At 29.4% G+C, this 24,562-nt stretch overlaps 1 protein-coding gene and 1 non-coding gene across 2 annotated transcripts in view; both read left to right on the top strand.

The window, feature by feature from the left end:
* The window catches only part of LOC107446616 (cytochrome P450 3A25-like), a gene marked incomplete in the record, with an annotated part of 27,646 nt that extends 18,142 nt beyond the window's left edge, over positions 1-9,504 (top strand). Inside the window, 2 exon segments of the mRNA XM_043054774.2 lie at positions 7,335-7,497; positions 9,297-9,504. Coding sequence (XP_042910708.2) covers positions 7,335-7,497; positions 9,297-9,374 — 241 coding nt within the window.
* Positions 9,505-14,230: 4,726 nt separating this feature from the next.
* Positions 14,231-20,658, top strand: LOC107446615 (uncharacterized). The gene is made up of 2 exons (XR_011637482.1): positions 14,231-14,389; positions 17,399-20,658. It is a non-coding gene; the product is annotated as an uncharacterized protein (transcript).
* Positions 20,659-24,562: the final 3,904 nt, after the last annotated feature.

Here is a 24,562-nt window from a genome sequence, read left to right as displayed (position 1 = left end):
TGACTAATAAGAGGTGTGTCCAATTTCTTAAGATAAAATCAGCAATCAATATTAGCAAATTTATTTTAAAACCAAAGTAAGAATTTTTTGTAATACAAAATGTTTTGAAATTACCACTTAATGTATATATTTAAAAAAAAAAATGTACACAATATCTCCTATTGTGTACATTTTCTTTAATGTAAATAAATAAATATTTCAGGTCAGAGGGGAAAAAAAAATCTAAATTCAGTAAATCTAGGCCTATTTTTTTTTAGTAAAGATTGACATCAAAACCTGTATGATTGCTAGATTATTTGAATTACACAAAGTTACATCAGACAATCAAACTGGTTTTGAACCTTTCTTCTTACTTTCATCGTCACTAGTGAGATTGATTTTGATGGTGTTTTTATTTTCCACTGCTTAAATATTGAGGCATGTGATGTGTTAATTCTTTTGACTTATTCTTTGTCCAGGATTCGAAAAATATAGACAGTAATTATGGAATATCATGCATTATATTTTCTTTAGTAAATTGCAACAAAAATTTGGTTTTTCAAAATGAGCAAACCCTATGAATGAAAATATCTTAAGTATACAGTTACCTATAAAATACCATTACATTTACGACAGAAATTATCTACAATAATAGGATTTGTAAACTGCATTTATATTTTCCTTATTTATTGTGCAATCGTGAAAAATAATGTTCAAAATTGAAAATAATTTTCATTTTCCGTAAAAGCTCTAGTGACTCATTTCAGAAGGCACTGCTATTTTATTTTTCACAAGTCTGATAAAACTAGATTATTTGTTATCCCAAATCAGAAAATAATGCAATCAATTATGCTTAAGTGAAAAACTAAAAGAAATTCAAATTTTTTTTGTGTGGAAAGACTTATTTTTTTGCAAGCTCATATCATACAGGCTGGAAGATTAATGCTTTATAAAACTAATAATTATGAAATAGGAAAGTAGAAAAATTTAGAACTGATTGTGAAACAATAATTGGCATATTTTATTCACGATGTTTTCTATTTCTTGAATTAAAAATAATTTCATACTGTTAGTTTATAGCAAAATATATAGTTAAGTCTATTAGATATTTATGAGTTTTTTCTCCCATGTAAATTCACCAAGTCATGGCCCATAGATTGGGAATTGCTAGTAATCTATATTGTTTTGACTGGAGTTGAATGAGTGTTTATCACTGAGGCTGGGAGTTTCATTCCCAAAATGGAATATTTAATACTTTAAGATTAGTCCTGTCTAGGGCTGGAGTGTTTTGCTCTCAAGTCTAAATCCATGAAATCCCCAAAATATGAATGTGTCCTTTAACATATATTTTCTTGTTCCCTTTTATTTTAATACAATTTCTGATATTTCAAGTTCAGTTAAATATTTTGACTAACAGTAAAAACCGAAAAATTTGAAACCTATAAGATCTAATAATTGAAAGCTGAACTTTAAACCCAAAAAATACAACACTAGTGAAAATAAAACTCTCCCACTTATGCTAACAAATATCCCTTACTCATTTTAAAGCGTACTTTTCAGCATGCAATTTGGAAACATTTTCTCCTCATGTTTACATAATAAAAAACCTTGTGTATGTGAGTCATATTTCTTATTTCAAGTAGACGGTCAAATCTACATGCATCTCAAATCCTATATACATTACCATTCTGATCGTAAAGTTAGTTTTTAAAATGTTGCTAAACACTGTCACAAACGTGATGGCCGGGAATGAACTAGAAATTACTCTGGCATGCTGGGTGGAAGATTAGTGTCTTATGCTGGCATGTATGTGACAGCCGCCATGAAAGGATTAAATTAAACAGGATCATAATCATTTTAAAGTAATTAGACACTTTAACTATCATTAATTATTTGAAAAACTATTAATAAACAAAACAAAAGATGGTATTGTGTACCCAGTTTTTTTTTTATAATAACAGTAACTAATACAATAAAGAACTATGCTAAATATTAATGTTAGTGAAGGACATAAAAACAGTAAATAGTTAGGTTTAATTGCTCAAAAAGTTCCTCCTAGAAAAAGTTCTTTATCTGTGCTTCGTTCATGAATAGAGGCTTTATGCCAATTTCTTTTTATGTTTTTCTCCTAAAAAACTACAACTTAAAAGAATAAATTTTCGAAATTGTAAATTCTTTCATAATGTGGTTATCGATAACGTTTGAGGCGATTTATATACAGCATTATGCTGCAAATTAAAAATTTCATACGAAAATTACGTCTTTAGCTGATAGGTGTTATAATTAAACCTTTGCCATCATAAATAGTACAACTTTCCAGTGACATTTTTAACAGTTTCTTATCATTTACTTTGAATAAGTCATAAAAGTTTAAGTGTTTTTATTTTCAAATTAAAGTTAAGCTATGAAATAACCTAGTTACCATGCCATTATTTTCAAGTTCTTTCTACCTTTTAATATTATTCAACAATCTTTTTATCGCACAAAAGTAAACTACAAATATTTCATAATTTATTATAATTCAAAACACACAATATAGATTCGTCTAAGATTCTGTACAATTAGATTTTAAGTTAAAATATATACATTAGATAAAATGACAAAAAAATTTACACATTAAAATACAATTGTTTGATAAAAATTTTACATTTATAAGTCATATCAAGTGCTTGTCAATTCATAAATTGAAATAGTCCATCATTACAAATACCAGGAAAAGAAATATGATTAACAGCATGATAAAAGTTAAGTATCCAATCGATGCTGAAAAAAGAAAAAAAATTATATGTTTGAAAAGAAAATTTAAAAATAATTCTAAATCTTTTACTAGAATTTAATAATTATAGATCACAGTATGCATAATAAAATTTTTTACGAAAAAAAAAAGATAAGCTCTAATACCAATACAAATTGCTTAACCAGTTTTTGTAAGTTCTGATTTTTGCATCTTTCACCGATATAATTCACGTTAAAATTCTCTGGTCCTTTTAACAGTGTCAAACTTCTAATTGTAAAAAGTTAACATTAAGTAAAATTAATTAAACACAATGGAAAAACCTTATTCACCTTAGTCATTTATTATAAAAAATTCATTTCTAAAATTCACAACTTTAAGTATGCATTTTATTTAGATAGTGACTTCCATTGACTGAAAAAATTTTTCACCTTCTAAATCAGCTAACTCCTTTTTCTAAATATTTGAAAGTTCCTTGAATGATTCATAACCCATTCAAAAATATCTCTAATAATAAGTATTAAAACCAAAAGACAACTTTTTTTCTTTCTTTTTTTAACCATTGAATAAATAAATTATTCCAGAATTATTTATTCAGATTATTTATATTTGTTTCATTGGATTAATCAATTTGGCAAAAGGCATTCAAATATAAACAAAAATTTTGCAATAATTCAATACCAGAGTAGGTCTTTTTCTTTAAAAAGAAAAAAATGTTAGTAATGAAATTCAACAGCAAAGATTTTTGATCTTAGTAACCAAATTTGTATTATTATACAGTCAAACCCCGCTATAGTGAACCTTCAAGGGACCGACATTTTGGTTCACTATAACCGGGAGTTCACTATATCCGTTTCGCAGACAATTAACTAAAGGTTCCCAAACTCCTTCCTTTTATTACACATTATTCAAATAAATGACTAAAATATATTATGCAGTAGCAAAAAATGTATTATTTTTCAGTACTCTTCGTTTTGCGCGTAAAAAAAAATTAGTAATTTTTAGCTGATAAGCAATCCTCAACATCAGATATGGAAACACTTCCTGACTCTCAGATAATTTTTCCTGAATTTCTGTTATTTCGCTTTTTATACCTGTCTAACCTGCCATTCGAGCACATAAAAGTACATAGCTTATATTCCTTGTAAATATCAACTTGATTGCATCCATTTTCAATTTTTCCGATTATGCCCATTTTATCATCAATGGAGAACGTTTTACGTTTACTGGTCGCCAAAGTTAAATTTGAGACACTTGTTTGCAGACTTTTTTTAACTGAACTGAGAGCAAAAAGGAGTTGAAATGAAGGCCTTATCAACGCATATTAGTGTTTAACCCTTTGACCAATAATGAATAATTACTCATTTCCTCTGACAGAAAATGCATTTTGATCCCACTGACACCTTACAGGTACATCATCTGCCTGGGATGGAAACATCTGCTTGGTTTGTTTAGGGATGGGAAAGTGAGGTAAAAGAAGCAAACAAGAAAAAAATGTTTATCACTACATTCCCCTCTGTAGATGGTTTTAAACAGTGGTATATATATTTATTTTGAAGTAGAAATTTCAAAATTATTAAAAAAAAATGAACAAAGAAATCGGCCGAAGACAGAAAAAAGTTCACTATATCCAACTTCCTCACCTTTTTGGTTCACTATATCCACAGAAAATAACATTATACATGTATAGCAAGGCACGGGACCGAACATTTCGTTCACTATATCCGAGAGTTCACTATAAACCGTGTTCACTATAGCGGGGTTTGACTGTATTATAATGAGTTATGCACTCTCTTCCTGATAATGTATTTTGCAAGATCATCTAGATGGGAAGTAATCTTCCCAAGGTCCACGAAAAGTCTTACCAGTCTTACGTTAACCTTAGTTTCATCTCTTTAACGAAAAAACTTTTGTGCATGTGCAGTAAAACTCAAATAGCATTAGACTTGCGGGAAACCACATCGCTTTGTCTTCGCTGCTAATTCTGAAGATTTTTATTTTATTTTATAACCAACGTTGAGCAGTCGACCTGATTCTGAGTTTACGACTATCAATGTTAAATTCCGTAGCCTTGAAATTTTGTACCCAACCATGAAGACTAGGCAATTCCTGGATCAACCATTGGGACCTACTAGCTTTCGTTGAAGTCTTTTTGATGGAACTAACTCGCATTGCGCTATATGGAGAAAAAAACACGAAAATCATCCACAGTTAGTGCGACGGAAGGAATATTCTGAGCCACGATACGTCCAGCACTAAGAATCTTTTATGTATGAACTGCGGTCAGTGCAAGATGGGGCTGGATTCATACTAACCAACCACCGCTGGGCTTTAAACCTGGGTCACCCCATTGGGAGGTGAACGCTCAATCCCCTGAGACACTACCGTTGAAGATTTATTAATTCATTCGTTGTCTGGTAGAAGTGAGTTAATCCATAGCTATTGGATATGAGTTGGTTTGTAAGAATGTGACACTCAGCTGAATTATGTGGACATCTTCGAATGAATGTAATGTATACTTCAGGATATTAATCAATCTTGAATTAACTAAAATTCTGCATATATAATAGGATTTTTAAAACATAGTCTAATATAAACAATATTAAATACCAGTTAACTCATTTTTTAGGAGTTTTTCCTCTGCTAATTTTCTCGTCTTCCAGAAATTTACTATGTCTATAAAAGAAAATTTAACGAAAATAGTATTATGTTAAACAGATTGTCTGAGGAGTTGAGTTTTGAAATAACTTGAAATAATATTTTTGGCGTAAGTCACTTGAACTCTCACTAGCAGGATGATTCTACAAACTTGGAGGAGTGTACTAAAACATGCACTTTTTCTATGAGAACGTAGGCTCTTTAGTGACATGCTAAAGCACGAATGCATATGGTACGGGAGGAACAATTACAAAATCAATACTAAGTAGTGATTTTTTTTTTGCAGCAACACAGGATTCCCAATAAATGTTCAAAATTTGCAACAAATAACTGTAATACATGTTTTTTTTACAACTGACGTTGAGCAGCCTAACCATATTTACAAGTATTGATGCTATATTCCACAGCCTAGCAACTTTGAATCCAACCCAAAACTCCTTCTATAAGCATTGAGGCAAAGTAGATTTTTTATGTAACTAATCCACATTTGCATAGACAAAAACCTCACAAGGTTAACCCGATGACAAGGGGATTCCAACCGTATACCACTGATGATATTTTACGTCAGCATTTTAGTCGGTGTGAGCCATGAGCAGAATTCCAATCAGCCAGCTATCGCTTGGATTAGAACCTCCCATTGAATCATTTCATTGGAAATATGAATCATTTCATTCGGAATGAATCATTTCATTCTATCACTTGAACCCTCAGAAATACATTTTTAGTAGGGTCGTAGGAGGAATTGGCGATCATGCTTACACCCATCACGCTTGACATTAGCGAATACTGACCACAGTATAGCGAATGATCATTCTTCAGCTGATTCATCTGATCCTGGTCTGTAGTTTAGAACTGTAAGTATTAAATCACATTTTGTGTATAAAAACGTGTGATACTTTTGTCCTTTATTTTCATAAAAGAATTACAGTTTAAACGGTGTATGAAAATTATGAATTTGACTTTTAATTTTTTTTACTTTTACCCTTATCTAACTTCGAAACTAACTCTACTTTGTCATGATAATTTCTCATTATTTTTTTTGCATAGCGTGTAAAATTGCAAGATAAATATGGTTGACCGTGTAAAGCTAAGCACAGATGGCGCTAGGGGTTAAAATTCGTCGGAATATTTCCGAGTTACTATTTCAGATTGATTTTTACGCCTAAATTTGAAAAAGGAAACCATCAAATATTATAATGTTGTTGTTGACGTGTGACTGTTCAGGCAGAGGGGGTGCGATTGTTCTTGTTTTCCAGTGGCGCCATCTATGGCCAAGAATTCGACTTCTGTCACACCATACGTCACACCCGTTTAAAAGGCGGATCCATTCATTCATCCACGAATCGTAATTTTGACCTGAAGAGAACGATCGATCTCCAATCCAGCACCCCCAGAGGTATTTATTTAAATATTATAATACTTGTAATGTTTACAATTATAAGTATTATAATATTTATTTAATGTTTACAATACAAGTATATAATTTATTTTTAAATATTATAATACTTGTAATGTTTATACAATACAACGCGTTTTTTAAATTTCAATTTCAACGAAACAAATAGCAGGTTTATTCAGAGAAAGTACATTTTTGTGGTTGATTTCTTAACTTAAAATGTCGTCTGCCCCACTAATTAATTAGCATATTTGAGGTGAAGCATCCAACTATTAAGATTGAGTCCTAGAACGTGAGGATCCGATCACTAGTTCAAAAGTAATTCAGGATGGTGCCTTTTTTTACATATATTTTCTTGCGCATTGTACAACACAATACTTATTTATTCAATTATTTTTCTATCCTCACAATTTAAAAGTTTTTTCAATATTTTTAATCGTTTCACGAGTTTTCAAAAAATGCTATATCAGAAGTACAAGCATTATATTTTCACGAAGTTGTGAATAGAATTTGGAATATGGCAGTTGTTGTTTATATCTCTAACTCGTCCTGTTTCTTTTTTCTAAGGTTTTCTAGCAAAGAACGATCGGATCGCGACAGTTTGGTATACATTCCATTCTCAGCGGGTCCGAGAAATTGCGTAGCTATGCGATTTGCACTATTGGAAATGAAGATATGTCTCGCTCATTTGCTCAGAAAATTTGAAGTAAAGACATGCGCTCAGACAAAGGTAAGTCAGTCTTAAAAAAGACAAAAGTTGATCTATAATAATTTTTGTTGTTCTTATTATAGTTTTCTTTCAATATGTGCCCTATAAATAAATTAGTCTGTAATTATCACACCTAATATATATNATAAATATTGTATTTGATACCTAAGAAGAACACTTTAAAATAAAGTTAACACAATATTTTAAAAATATCAATATTTGACGATATAATGCTATATTACTGAACTCTAGTTTCTACACTGCATAATAAATCGAACGAAATAGTATATATATATATATATATATTTACGTAATTAGCTCGGTATTTACTACATTTAGGTACTTTAAGATCAAGTGCCAGGCATACACTTTATCGGTATTTCCTGCTTTAATATTTTTTATGCTATACCTTAATCGGATATTGATATAACAATAACTGGGTACCTGTAAGCGACGTTAAGCGTGGGTGTCGGACTTGATTGGCTGGAAGTTTGTTTGCTTGAACCTAACTAGGCTGCTGAATCCTGTAGTAAGCAACTGTTCTTTCCATTTATCTATTCCATTTTGTTTAAACACAACCAGCTGATTTCAAGGGTATATTCATCTACTTAAGTCGCAGATACCCAATTATTGATTATTAATGATAGTCACATGTGTTGCCCTAAGGAAAATTTGCCATAGAGAAGCCTATGGTAATCTATGGCAACCTATGGCTACCATAGAAATTTGTATGGCAAAATACCATACGCCTACGGTTACCATAGAGATTTGTATGGCGTAACCCCATAAGTCTATGGCTATCATAGAAATTTATATGGCAAGATGATACCATACGCCTATGGTTACCATAGAGATTTGTATGGCAAAACCCCAAAAGCCTATGGCTAGCATAGAAATTTGTATGGCAAGATACCATAGGCCAATGGTAACCATAAAGATTTGAATGGCAGTATACCATAGACCAATGGTAACCATAAGGATTTGTATGGCACGTCACCATTGGCCTGTACTCAATATATTTTGTTCCTAATCAACATAACCAATATTTTGCCCACTTGCTCTGATCACCGGACCCATTTTCTAACGGTTAGTACTAACCGTTTAAATTTTATTTGAATAAGAGCAGCATTCAGAAAGGATTCTTCAAGTAAAACAGGGGAAGTTTATGAAAGAAATTTAAAAAAAAAGCTTTCTGGATATATATTTATTCTACAATTATTAAGTTTTGCATTTTCAATAATATCCATTGCAAAAGATTTTTGTAAGTAATTATTTTTTGATGTATGGTAAAATATCAACGAGAAATGTTGCCATATGCTGTATGGCAAAGGTGTACCATAGCCTATGGAAAAATATTTCTTCATAAACTGTAGCACATCTTAGTTTTATGGCAAAAATTTGCCGTATGAAAAATGCCATAGGATATTCCTATGGGGTTTTGCCTATGGTAAAATTTTGCCATACACTTTCGCCATATAAAAAAATCTCATAGGATATTCCTATGGGGTTTTGCCATACGTATATGGGAAAAGTGTATGGCAAAATTTTACCATAGGCAAAACCCCATAGGAATATCCTATGTCATTTTTTTATGGCAAACCTATGGCAAATATTCCTAAGGGTCCTTAAAGAGAAATTGCCTTTTCATAAAAGAATTATTATATTGAATAAAGAAAATGTTATTTTTATTTGAGAGACAATTATGTAGCTTTTTTTGAGAGAAAAGAAGCAAAACCAATCAATTCGGCCTTTCATGTGTGCTAAACCTGTATTTTAATAACAATTTTGGTCAACTTTTTTCTTCTCTTTTTTAATTTTAGGAGAAATTAGAGTTTCAAATGCGACAACCGATGCTCCAGCCAAAGGAAATAATTTTGAAGCTGAAACTAAGAAATTAAATCTTCGAATTGAAACTCACAAAAAAGAGGCTACCCTTTTTGTAGGTTGTGAGAAATTGCCTCTTGAGTATTTAAGACGTTACGTTGCAATTGTAATAAAAATGGAGTAAATTATTTATTACTTTTAAAAGTTGTAGTATTCATTGTTTTAAATGCATTTTACAAACACATTTATCCTAAAGTTTCGGATTTCTTTGCATCAAAAGCCATCCAATGTAAAAAACAATGTCATTTGCTGACAACGCACTTCGTGTAACAAATCTTTCCGGACGTCGGACCAAATTATAATCTTAAATTAGTTTGAAAAGTTTTCAAAAAAGTATATTTATCATAATCAATTTGGCAGTCTTTAATAATATCTAAAGATAAATCATAAATTGCTGCAGTTTCAATTAACTGATCATTATTGCGTTCTAAAACCATTTTCTTTAGCTATAAAATGAGGTAAAACAATCTAACAGACACAATAATCTAGAAAAAATATGTGAATGTAAAATATTGAAAGTTAAGGCAGAATGAATCTTAATTTCAAGGAGTTGCGAATTTCAAGGATTTCAGGAGTTCGAGTGGAACTGACAAGGGAAACTAGGGAAGTGTGACTCGCCAATTTTGAAATAAACTAGTGGGATGTATGCCTTTTGAGGAATAATTTTAGGGGCAACATTTGTTTCGGCCCATAGAAGGTCCTATGACAGATAAAAATAATTCAATGTATAGAAAAATCGGTATTTTATTACTACAATGCAGATTATTAGTTATTGTAATTATCTCATACTCCAATTAATTTTGTGGTACTTTCACGTACTATATAATGCATATTTATTGTCAAATATTTAACTTTAGAAGTTGGCATCCTCCTATCTTGAAACATAGTTTAGAGAAGAGCAGCCATATAAAAAGAGACTACCCGTTTTAGGTCTGTGCTATTCCATATGGCGGCGCTATTCTAACCTATGCGTCAAGATTGGAGAATGCCAATTTTAAAAGTTGAATATTTCAAAAATTAGCTAGGATATCAGATATAAAAATAATTGCATGAATAATATTATAAAAATAGCAATGTTTTGACAAAGTATTGAACAATTCACAGGACATAGGTATCAACGGATTTTCCACCTTAAAGTGACAAATCATCTCAAATTTTGAGTATACAGTACAGTTGAGTTGATCTTTTATGAAATAAAAATCGAATTGAAATATTAAAAATTTTTTTAAGTTCAAATTTCCCGCCGAAAAAATTTTAAAATATTTTTAAAAATGCAATTTAATTTCAGGCAATCACATAAATTATTTCAGATTTTTTTGAAAGATCTAACAATATGAAAAATATTGATTTTTTTATAAATCACATTTTTGGATGTAACATAAGCTATACTCACAAAAAAATCCACCAGTTTGGGAGAATGCGCATTATATTTCGACTCTCATATAAATGAAATTTATCACTGTTCACTTGTTTTTATATTGGAGAATTAAAAAAAAAAAATTTTTTTTTTAAAAAATTGATGCCAAATTTTTTCTTAAAATTAACCTAACAGGTTTTTCTGAAAAACTACAGACATACAAAATTTTCGAAATAAATTTGGACAATAAATATGCATTATATAGTACATGAAAGTACTACAAAATTAATTGAAGTATGAGATAATTACAATAACTAATAATCTGCATTGTAGTAATAAAATACCGATTTTTCTTTACATTGAATTATTTTTTATCTGTTATAGGACCTTCTATGGACCGAAACGAATGTTGCCCCCTAAAATTATTCCTCATAAGGCATACACCCCTCTAGTTTATTTCAAAGTTGGCGAGTCACACTTCCCTAGTTTCCCTTGTGAGTCAAACCAGACCAACCTGTCATACATTAGTTTTCACTAGCAGGATAATCAAAAGTCAGCTTAATAAAATTAAAAGGTACAGAGCGCAAAATAATAAGCAGACCAGCCTGAATAACTTTTGATTAAATAATCGGATCTTCACATCCTAGGACTCAATCTTAATGGATTGAGGGGGTGACCTCAAATATAATATTTGATTAGTGCAGACAATAATCTAAGTTTAAAAAATAAAAAAAAAAACGTACTTTTTCTCAATAAACATACCTTTTTTTCAGGCGAATTCGAATTTCTGACCTCCAAAATATAACCGCAATAGTTTGGTCAGGAGCAGGATAGCGGTCCAAACTTTGGACCCCGTAATGTTATTTTACTTCTTGCCCATTTCACTATATCTCGTGAACATTTAAAGCGAATTGAAAACTCTTGCACACAATTATAGAATCCATTTATCCAAATGTAATTCCATATAAAATATAACTTTTAGTAAATATTAATTATTTTATTTAATAATAAACGAAGCAATTTTAAATTGTAAGATAAATAGTTTTTTTCTACATCATTTTGAAGAATGCAGTTTTAAATGGCAATATATGAAATTTGAGCAAAATTTGTCCAATATTTTCTAAGAAATCGAATTTTGAAAAGGTCGTAATTTAACAGGCACTTAGATCGACCTTGTTGAAATTTTGAATTTTGCCAAGTTAGAGCACATTTTTTTAAATGATTTAAAAAATTTTATACATTACAATTTAAAGTTTCTCGACTATTGTTAAATAAAATAATAAATAACTACTACGATTTATTTTTTGCATGGAATTATCTTTGGCTGAACAAACTTAATGATTGTGTGCAAATTTGCTTCAACTCGCTTAAAAATTTCAGGAGATACGATAAAATGCACAAGGAGTGAAATTAACGTTCAGGTGTCCAATATTTGGTCCACTTTTATATTTTAATATTTGGTCTACTCCCATATTTTAGGGGTCAGAAATCCAATTTCGTAACTTAAAATAACGTCTGTACTATTTAATTAGCATATTTGAGGTCACCTCTTCGAACCATGAAGATCGAGTCCTAGAACGTGTAAATACGATAATTAGATCAAAAGTTATTCAGGGTGGTTCGTTTACTTTTTTGCGTTCTGTACCTCAAAGAATTAGTTTGGTTGCCAGTTTTTTACCCTGATTTATAGCCTTTCATTTGGTATGTATTTGTGACAGTCGGAAGGGTTAATGGTCATTGGACGTAGATAATAGGAAGTCGTTAAAAATAATTATACATAATAGGATTGATTTACTTATTATATTTATTTATAAAATTTAATGTTAAAATTATACACAAATTTGAATAATATATCACATTAAGTACTTTTATTTAATACCATCGATCTTGAACTTGGTACAAAAAGTACTTAATATTAGTATCAGTTACTCTAATACACACGCACTTAACTTAATGTTTTCATCGGTAAAGTTCTCTGGATCGATAATTCACTCTAATAGTTTTTTGTCTTGGAAAAGAGTTTTTCAAGCTCAGAGATTTGTGATTTCAACACGGTGATAGTTTTACTCTATAGAGTAAAACTATCAAAAAGACAATATAGTCTTTTTGAATATTTAGTTGACAAAAGTTTTGATTCATTGTAAAATCTAGCCAGATCTTTCATTTGGAACTATGCTCATTTTTTTTTCCAGTTCCATATAGTTTCCTAACTTAATAATTTTTAATCTATTTGAAAACCAATAATGAAACAAAAATTCTTCCTTCTCCTATAATTGGAGATCGAAATGGGCTGCAGGTGGCGTTGAGCAGAACTCTTTTCCTATGGCAACACTTCACATGCTTTTCCCATTAGCGTGTGGAAAGTCATAGAGGAAGGAAGTACGTTAGTTTCTTTCTTGTAGATTAAAATATTTTAAGTTGGAAAACTATACGGAACTGAAAACTATATTAAACACAGTTCTAAAGAAAAGTATCATGGAAATTTTAAAAAAATATTTTTATTAAATAAAAAGGAAAAATATTAAGAAAAGGAGAAATATCGTAGTACATTCCTATACAACTGAAAAGAGGAGGAGAGGGAAGGGAGAAGGACTAAAGTCATGAAACTGGTCTCTCCCCAGATGGCGTATTCGCGTGTTGCGATCGCCAATTCTCCACATGCTAATGGTAAAAGAATGCGAAGTGTTGCTAGGTAGAGATTTCTGCTCTACGCTACCTGCAGCCCATTTCGATCGCCAATTGCTTATTCTGAAGCTCTAATGCGATATAATAAAATATTATTGGCGATNATTATATATAAAATTTTTGGGCTACAAAATGTTCGAATCCGCTACTTTTGGACCTCCCATTCGCTACTTTTTAATCGTAAGTTCTGGCAACACTGGGCGTAGAGCAGAACTCTCTACCTATGGCAGCACTTCGCATGCGTTCTCCATGAGTGTGTGGAGAGTCATAGAGGTAGGAAGTAAGTTAGTTTCTCTCTTGATTTTCATATAATTTAAAATATTTTAAGTTAGAAAATTACATGGAACTGAAAACTACATTAAACATAGTTCTACAGAAAAGCATCACGGAGATTTAAAAAAATATTTTTATTAAATAAAAAGGAAAATTATTTAAGAAAAGACTACTGAAAAGAGAAGGAGAGGGAAGGGAGAAGGACTAAAGGCATGAAACCGGTCTCTCCCCAGAAACGATGTCGTTTGTTGCAAAAAAGCAGATAAACCGAGAAAACTGCGTATGCGGTTGTCTTGCTATTAAACCGGGCAGTGTGTACTGCATGCGCGGTTTAGGCTTTCATGAATAAAGAAAAAAATGTTGTGACATTTTTTATATTATGTATGGGTATATCAGCTTTAAAATTAGACGTTAAGTACTGCTACATAATGCAAGGACAAAATCGGCTGGTTCACAACGTCGTAAGTCCGAAAAATGATACGATATTTTCGGTTTTTACTGTATAATCCATTGTTAACCAAAGATGGCAACGCATGTGAATTGATTGAATGAAAAAGAGTAAAAAAATCAAAGAGTAAAAAAAGAAAAGAAAAATAGAAGAAATGAAATACTGCAATAGTTGATTGAATTCAATTTGATTTTATATTGTAAGACCAGTTTAGAAATAAATTTTATATGCAATAAATTTGCTTGATCTTCCGTACTTTCGTAAAGGTATTTCTATTTCCTCTTTAATTACGTATTCTTATTTCGTGTGCGAAAATATTTTAGAAGAAACTAGTTTCATTGTTAATAGGAGCGGTGATGCAATTGTGGCATTTGGCAGGTTCACGCCGTATATATAAATATTCGTCATATTATTTTAGATTATTTAAGATCTTTGATTATATCTATAATTTTCTGTCTATAACAATTTATTATTAAAGAAGTGTCTTTTTATTAAAGTTTTGTCGTAAATATAAATAAAAATCCTCATGTCATCAAAAGGTGGTTAACCCTGTGATGCAATGTTCGACTTGAACTTATGTTGCTATTTAATTGCATATTGTACTTATTTAAGTTTGTTTATAACTGTAATGTAAAAAAATTTATGTGATTCTGTTTCTCGCTTTGGGGATTTAAAGCAAATTGATGACGTAACGTTTAAAATAATATGCGCATATTTTAAGTTTTTGTCTTCTCTTTAACGCTATATTAATTTTTTTTCCAATGTAATTCTATTTTTATTATATTTAAAGAATTAAACTTTAAAGTTATATCAAATTTATTTTTTGCATATTTCATTGAATGGTCCATAAATACATTTAATTTTACTTTTTCTAGGTTTATGACAATTGAATGTCTATGGAAAAATTTAATTAACCATGTATTATTTCAAAATGTTATATTATTAACACTGATTGTATTCAGCTGGTATGAACCATATGCTGGTTCCTAAAATTAAGATATCTCTAAGTTTGAAAATTTAAATCACAAATGTGTATGGTAAGTTTTTTAAAAAAATAATAAATTAGTTGTAGACTGTTACTGTTTCTTTTATTGATATATTATACTCAGTGTTATTTTTGCTCTTAATTTAGAAATTTTAGTATACCAATCCATAAATGATATGAATTTCATTTCTTGAAAGCAATTGTTTCATTTCGTTCTCTATGTAATCATTATTTCTTTTATTTTATCAAAATTGCTTAATATTAAATATTATTGTGTTTCCATTATGTGAAAGGCTTAGGTCTATATAATAAGCCACATTTTTCAACTGTCCAGGAAATAATTAAATTTTTTTTCATTATAAACTCTACAATTTTAATGTAGTCAATAATCTATATAATATGCTGTTCTTTGAGGAAATTCGAGAAACTTCTGAAGTGCTTTTTTGGAAATAATATTAAGGAACAGTTTGAATTTAAAAATGTCAGAGATAAAAAGTGTGGTTTTTCATTGTATTGCTCCAAGTGTTTCATTTTATACACATTTACTAAATATTTCACAATATGAAAAAAAGGAGCTAAGTATATTCCATTTATATTATTTTTTTAATAATAAATAGTAACCTCCAAAGTAATGCTAATTTGCTAGGCCATGTGAATCCCTAATAAGTTAAAAAAATGAAAAGTAAGTCTAGACTTCAATCTGCCTGAAATTGTGTAAAAAACAAAAGAAAATTTTTTAAGAAACTCTTTTGTAGAGAAATTGAAGACTATTATTTTTTCTACATTGCCTAATACAAACAGATTTTACGACCGTTATTCTGTATTTTCACATAAATCGCCTGTGCAAAAGCGCAAAAATCGTCAATTGCCTTCACAAAAATCATCACTGTGAATTCGATACTTTTAAAAGAATTTTAATTATCTTAGCAAAATTGAAATCTTCCCAGAAAAAATAAAATAATGGGATCTGTAAACCTTTATTAAATTTGTGTACCTTTTGCAGAAAAATAATTCCATATACGTGCATATTTATAAGTTCCATGAACATGTGCAAATTTAATGACCCAACCTATTTTTGTTCCTATTCACACGATTTAAGAATCACATATCACAACTTATGGGATTTGTTATGGGAACTTTTTGGATTTAGGGATACTGACAGATTTAACGTGCACCAGTCGCCACAGAGGTTCTTTTGACGATGGGGCTAGTGATCGCAAGAAGGGAGTGGTACAACGCCCTTCTTGCAAACACTAGCCCAACGCCCTACCTACCAGGCTGTTAAGATCCTTGTAAAATATATTTCGATGAATAAGATGAAACAAAAATTATTGAAAAATATTAATTATTAATAAGGAAGTTTCAGACTTATAATTCTCTGTAGGAGTTAAAATTTCTCTTCTGTCTGAAGGGGACCCTTAATACATATACTTTCATATTTATTGTACTGACAATTTCACAAATAAAAGAACTTTGGAGAATATTTTTCCTTATATACTTTTTAAAAGTCTTTGATCTTTCCTAAAATAAGGAAAATTTCTGCGGGGAAAGCATAAAAATTTTGTTCAATATTAAACTGATGATTTCTTCCCCTTTTTAACGAGTTTGCCTTTTTTTTCAAATTTTTTGAATTTGGTGATTTTGGTCCAGTTATTTAAAAATTTTTAAAGTGAGAGTATCATTTGATGAATGATTACTTTTGTAACAATACAAAATATATTAAATTCAACTAAAATAATTCCTTATTCCATCGTATCTTTTTATCTAATTAGATAATTTCATATTATAATTTAAACTGTATTATATTATATTAATGCTGTAAATAGTCTTGATTCAAACAACGTTATAAATATTTCATTATTTTTATTGAGCATTTGAAAAAAATATTTTTTTTTAAGGATAAGAGCATGAATTTATAATTATTGTGTTATTTTAATTAACAGAAATCTATTTTGTTAATATTTCTTTTAGAAGTATGATTTTTTCATCAACATTAAAAGTAGCAACAGTGACCTATTTCCAAAGAGATTATTTGAACTGTTAAAATGTTGCACATATAATTATGTGAAATCAGGGACAGTACATTTTATAAACATGTATTATGCATTAGTAAAACTGGAATTTCATTCAACTAAATTAAGAATTCCTCATTCCCAAAAATATATTATAAGCTCACCAGACCCTGGCGTTAAAAAAATACAAAATTAAACCCACAAATATTAAAATTTTACTCATTAAAGAAAGTTGTTTTTTATTATCAAAATAAATAAAATGTGTAACTTCTTTTTAGGTGAATGATTGTTGATGTCTTAGACGTGATGGCTCCGAGAAATTCAATTAAACGAGAAATGGATGACCTCTCCTCCGACTGTTCCTCCGACTCATTCCGAAAGTCGAGTAAGCGTGCCGGCTTAGACAAAGACAGTGAGGAATACAAGAAACGTCGTGAAAGAAACAATCTAGCCGTGAAGAAATCTCGCTCCAAAACGAAACTAAAAACACAGCAAACTGTGGAGCGTGTTAATCAGCTGAGAGAAGAGAATGAAATGTTGGAGGCTAAAATTAAAATATTGACTAAAGAATTGAGTTTTCTCAAAGATCTGTTCCTGGCTCACGCAGGCAGTGCTCACGGCCAGAACTTGACTGACGCAGAATTAAGTTATTTAAAGGATGAAGTAGACCACACCACCATTATTGCCAATGCCAACCATTCAAATGGATCTCTTTAAGTGTCATTCCTTTTTAAGCAATTCACTTCTTATTATTTAATATAGTTGGTTATCTACTTCTTCTCTGTGTGAGTTTTATGTATATGTATTACCATGGGCGTGCATAAGAAGAGCGTAACATTGAGATATTTTGTTTCCTAACTAATGTAAAAAGTAAGATAGTTTCTAAGGTATTGTCCCATTGAATTTTTTTTTTTAGATTTCTTATTAAAAAAAAGTTAAAGGGTTGCAAATTAACATTATTTTTTTTCTTCTAAATTTAATGAATATTAAGGTCAATTGCAATGAAAAATATGATGTAAAATACAACCCTTTATATACAAAGCTTTACTTGGAAGTACAAACAGAATATGGTAATGATAATTCTATATAAAACAGTATGCTTAATGAATAATATTTCATTATTCTTAAATTTAATGAAATCAACAATGCTTGAGTTATTGTAATGAGAAAAAATATGATTCATTTGAGAAGAATCATATATTTTTCAAATATTCTATTAATCCCACCAGTAACAACAGACATCATTAACAGATAGACTGTCTGTGCTTCCCTTACAGCTTGCCCGGTAAATCTAGTCGAAAAATAAATCTTGTGACATAGGCTATTGTATTCATGTAGGCTAGGTTAAAAGCATTAAAACTGGCTGGATACTAATTATTCCATTATTAAAACTGCTTTTCATTATACCTTCCATTCTTCAAACTGGTTTTGATACTTTTAATATTGTTTTTACTGTAATTGACCTTAATAATGATTCCTCAAATTATGATATTTTAAATTTTCCTCAAATATTTGTACTCAAAAATATTCTTTTGTGTTTATTTTTTGCAAGTATTCTAAAAACACACATTAAACATGGTGATAACAGGATTTTAACCAAATTAAATGTTGGTATATTAATATTTTGTTATAGTTACTTTCACTTTACATAATATTTTATATAAAAATTAATGTTTAAAAAGGAGTTCTTTGTTTATGCTAACCAAAACAAACTGAAAGAAAAACAACACATTTCAACACATTAATAACATATCTTTATTAATATATAAGTATTTGAATTTTGTACACATGCTATGAAAATTCAGCATGTTATCCTTAATCCTCTTTGAAAATATCTTATGCACGCCTTTGTGTCTGTATTAGTTTTCAACTGTAAGTCTTTTCTAGTGGCTTTAACGATACATTGTATACCACTAGAAATTACTCACCGGAAAAGATATTCATAGTTTTAACCTATTAGTTTAAATTTAGATAAAGGTTAAATGTTTTTAGAACTAAGTTGTGAAATCCATCTACCGTTTTAATTAATAATAAATGCTAATTTGTTTGAAAACGAAAATTTAAAAAAAATTCTTTTGCTTCATAGTTGAAATGGATGTAAGGCTGCTTTTTTTTTTTAACTCCCATTATTTCCCCCTCCATTTTCTTTTTGTTGGCAACTGCTGCACTTTCATCATTTCATCCTGCAGGTATTATTGTCCTAATGAAGGAATTAGATTGATTGAAGCATGTCACCGTTTCCCACTATGAAGCAAAGAGAGTTTATATTCTTTCAAGTATAGTTTTTGTTTCAGTTTTCTAGAGAATACCTATTCATTTCAATAAATACTAATGTATGCTTTGGTTACTGCTTCTGTTGCCTTATCAAATCACATTTTAGTGTGTTTGACTTACACGAGTCTATCTCGATCAGAATTTTTTACGTAATAAATAATCATTAAAAAAGCATAATGCCAAAACTGTTTGCTGTCTTTTAGCTGTTGTTTTTTTGCAGAGCAATTTACAATTTTAACTGCTCGATTTGTGGAAAAACCTGACAACTTTATTTCCCCACTGAAAACATCAACGAGTGGGAAATAAAAAGTTGCTCTACTAACTAAGCTGATTTCTGGTCGTTCCACAATATTTCTCCGAATGAATGCCATATTTTCTTAAAAATACTTTTCATTCATAAGTTTTTTTCTTCAAGATGCCAAACTCTCTATCAAAAGTGTTTAATTTTTGTCCTTTCCACCACATTTTGTCCAAAACAATGTCAGTTGTCCATAGTTTTTATCAATTATAATTTTTTTGATAAATATTTAAAAGCAAATATTTGTAGTTATTAAGGAAGGTATTGATCAAGGTTAAATAACTGCGAGATTATCCTTTTACGACCCAGTTATGAAACAGACATTTCTTACTCTAGCTGCCTAGAATTACACGGACATAATCTCAATCTGGTATTCTAGAATATTAAATTTCGTATTAGTATGTATACTCGAGGAGTGTGTAATTACTCGAGAGGAAAAAATTAAGTGAAAAATCCTTGAAATTTTTGTTTAGGATCCTATAAATAATCTCATTTAATGGCATAGAGAAGCAATTCTCATATCCTTTTTGAATGTAAAATATGCTTTTGTATTTGTCTTTAAAATATTTCAGTGTTAAAACTCCATAGTATGTACTTTTAAAGAATAGGAGAAAAAAAGTCTTTAATCTAAAAAGAAAAGCAGGTGGTGTTTCTTAACAATAGGAACAAATCTACTGTTAACTGGGAAAAAGTCTTTTCTTTTGCCTAGGAAGAAAAACTTCTCATGAACTGTGGATTATTTAACAAAATTTTTCTTAAACACAACCCTTTAAACTAAATAATGGCCTATAAAATAAAATTGAATGGTCTCTGAATTTTATTTGAAGCATTCAATCCTCAGTGGAGACACAGATTGATGGCTTATTAAAAATAAATGGCAGTTTTTATGTCTCGCAATTGTAGGCTGTTGAAGCGCTTTTTAATTAAACTCTAAAGTTGAGCAATTTGAAGTTAGTGTATTGTCCACTCTAAATAAAATGAACTACTACTATACTTCTGTAGAGTTAATCACATGATTGCACCCTCCAAATGACTCTACTAATGTGTAGACTTTCTGCACTTTGGTTATTCATTTCACTTATTGATACAAGAAAAAAACTTGCTATTTAGAAGGAAATGCAGAATAAATTTCTTTACTGACTTATTCATTCTTTCTATTTGTGAAAATAATTATTGATACGAAGTTAATCAGTCAAATATGTAGAGTTCACAGCAGCATATTACTGTATATTGGATATTTGTTCCTCTAAAAATGTTTTTAATTTTCATCCAATTTTTGTTGTTGATTTAATAATTCTTATTGATTAATAGTTGGCGCTCGAACCGCGTTTGAGCTTTAACTATTGATTAGTTTTAGTTTGATTATTTTTAGGCCTCTTATGCTACTAAAAAAAAATGTTTTTTTATAATAAATGTGGCAATTCAAGATTTTCAAAATGTTGAGTTCCCAATATTGAAGTACTGTGGAACGACTCTTTAAGTCATGAAAAATAGAAAAGTTTTTTCTTTCCGAATTGCTTTTCTCATATTCTTTACATTTTAACCACACTTGTGTTGCTTGTCAATGTAAGGTAATGTTGGTTAATGCATTTTTTGATTGGCTTAGTGTCATCTTTACTGTTTTAAATTTCTATTATGTATGATTTAACTTTTTTGTAATTAATTTAGTGATTATTTGTTTTGTTGTATAATTGTACTTTATTTTCATATATTTTTAATGCAAAATCTAAATTGAAAACTATTCTCAAAACATCTGCAAATGTACAATTTTAAATAATTTATATCAGGTGATTGTAAAAGTTTGTGCTATTTGGAACCTAAGAAAGTATAATTTATTTTCATAAAATTATTTATTTGTCAATTATTTATTTTTCATTATACGTATTTCTATTACTGTCACACTAATTAGCGCATTTTTGATTTAATTTTTGCATAGAAATTGCATGACTTTTCATCATTAAAGACAGTTCTGGTTTTTTCCACTTTCACAATATTTTTGTGATTAAAACTATTTTAAAGATAACAGAAGGTATAAAAATCTGAATTGACAGTGTTTGGGTGAAATTAATATTGGAGGATTTTTCTAATTTTTTTGCTTTGAGGAAACATTTTTGATTGGCAAAGTGTGGATGTTTTGCTTAAATTTCAACTTTTAAATCATCGGTTTTTCACTATTAATTGTTGGTGAGGTTCCTCTACAATTGCACCACTACATACGTTCAGCACTTTATTTATTTCTTAATGCAATTTAAATTTGACACAAACTATTGCTATCACCTAAAAAAAATATAACCTAATTTTTTTTAGAAATTTATCTANTATATATAATAAATTTTTTTCCTTATTTCTTCTTTTGTTATAAAAATATTAAAATTATAATTGTAATTGTATCTAACCTACATTTTCTCTTGATAGTTAAGTGTACTAGTTGTCATGTTTTTCATGTTCTATGTGTGTTAGAAAAGGTATACATTCTATCTATATGCACTTTCAGTAATTTCAATTTTAAACAAAAACTGGCTACATTGCTTATCTTAAAAAAATTTTTTTTAATGAAAATTTTAAAAATGTTAATCTTTGTAAAATTACTTACAGAGTAAAAACAAATTTTATGTAAGCAATTTGTATAACATAAAAAAATGAGTGACCTTAGACTTTTAAATTATAAAAATTTTTAGGCTGTGGAAATTTAATATTTTCTTGAAACTCTTGACAACATTTTACTGCCATATAAATATTTCCATTTTAAATAGAGTTGGAAATTCAACACTATTCATTGTTGAGTTTTAGATCAATTTCTATAGATCTTACTGAATGACATTAAAAGTATTCAGATTATAGTTAAGAGAGAAACTTTTCTTTTTATGCTTTTTTCATTGCTTCTTAACTTTATTTTTTTTATCAGTGGTGCTATTTTCACTTAAATTTTATTCTGTGCGGAGTTTTAAATATCAGAATTGACCTATTATAAGTCTTTTGGGATGTATAACTCGTCAGATGCAATAAATTAAACTAAAACATATAACGGGGTTCCCACGGGTCAGGGAGAACAAGGAAAACCTGAAATTGTTAGGGAATTTTAACTCTAAAAGTCAGGGAAAGTTGCATTTTTTTTTTTGAAAAGCCTGAAATATTCCTATATCATACCTGGAAAATAACCAGTCTTAAAATTGTCAGTAATAGCAATCTGTTATTGAGGTTTGAGTTAAATGATTCTAACATCTATTACAATTATTTGTAGTAAGTTTAGTCAATCTGAAATGTTTCCTTCCTCATTTAATGATATTTTTTTAAGCAGAAAATTAAATATTTTTCATTATAAATAAAAGAATCAAAGTTTTTGGATGAAAACAGGGTCTCTATTTTCATTCGAGTTTACCTGAGAAAGTCAGGGATTTTTTTTTCTGAAATTGAGTGGGTACCCTTTTGTAACAGTTACGCCAAAATTTATTTTATAAAATTACTAAGTTTGTACCAGGTAACGTAGGCAGTGAAATAGGCTGTAGCTGTAATTAATTTATTTAAAATTTTACAAAAAAAAAGTTGGATTAGTCAACAGCAACACTAAATTTTTCGTCTGTATTCATGAAAAATTATATTACAATTCAAGTTTTTGTTTGCAATGACAGTGCTTGATGGTATTGGAAAAATAATTGATTATTTTGTATTAAATTAGCCTCCCACTTTAAACACTGTTTCTTTTTCTAGTAGTTTGTTATGTTAATAATTCCAACTACATTAGACCTCAACTCTGGAAAATCTTGGGTTCAAACCTACTTCAGGTTATCTGAAATTCTATTATTGAAGATATAATTTGACTTGGGTTTAAATAATTATGGTTCCACTCTCTATGTTTATATTGTATGATATGACATAATCCGACTGAATTACTGAGGTTTAGATTATTATGATTGTAAAGACTAAAATTTTTATTCTCTGTGATTAACACATAATCCGACTTAGGTTTACACAACTATTATTCTATTCAAATATTAAAATTTTATGAGCTGTGTTTAGACATTAACAGAGAGAATTATTATTCTATTGCAATTAAAAATTTCATTTTTTATTTACTTTAGTAATAAAATGATATGGCACAGTAGGTGAAACCTGTCAAGACAAGAGTTGTATCCTGTTGAAGCTTATCCCAACTTCAATGGGTACCAGCCTGTCTGAGAAATAAAGGTAGGCTGTGCGCAAAATAAAAAACGGACCACCTTGAATAATTTTATCATGGTTCAAGTCGAATTTTAGTGGCGCAGAACCAACAGACCTTCGTTAATTTCGAGCCATGTCTGATGGTCACACATAATTTAAACAAATAAAAAACATTTAAAATTTGCCTTCTGTAGTTTGTAAAAATCTACAAATTATCATTTCTCTTCTCATTAAGTTGTAAACAAGTGTTGCTGTATTCTATACATCTGCATAGAGTTATTGTTGTACTTTTTAATGAAAGTGTGTCTATGTTTTGTGATTTGGTTCAAGCATTTTTATTTATTGATTTCTGTCTTAGATAAGAGTTTTAAATAACAATACTTAGGTGTGTATTATATATGTGCATCAAAAATGTTCATTTTCTTTTCTTTGTACATAAACCTTTTTCATCCTTATTATGTATAGTTAAAAGTCCATCTGGTGTTACAGGATTGCCAACTACTGAGGTTTTTTCTAAAATTTCTATCAGACCTTTTATTTTTTTTTTAAGACCTCTAATATTTTTTTAATATTCAATATTTTTCTTCTAATTTTTCATTAAATTTTTAATGTAGGACTTACACTACATTATAAAATTTTAATTCAAATGTTGGACAATTTGTTTTATAACTAGTTGGAATATTGATGAATCAATTAAAAAAACTATGAAAGA

Source organism: Parasteatoda tepidariorum, chromosome 8, assembly GCF_043381705.1.
Source record: "Parasteatoda tepidariorum isolate YZ-2023 chromosome 8, CAS_Ptep_4.0, whole genome shotgun sequence".
NCBI lineage: Eukaryota > Metazoa > Arthropoda > Arachnida > Araneae > Theridiidae > Parasteatoda > Parasteatoda tepidariorum.
Note: the sequence above shows the minus strand (reverse complement) of the source record. Positions and strands in the feature narration are given on the sequence as shown.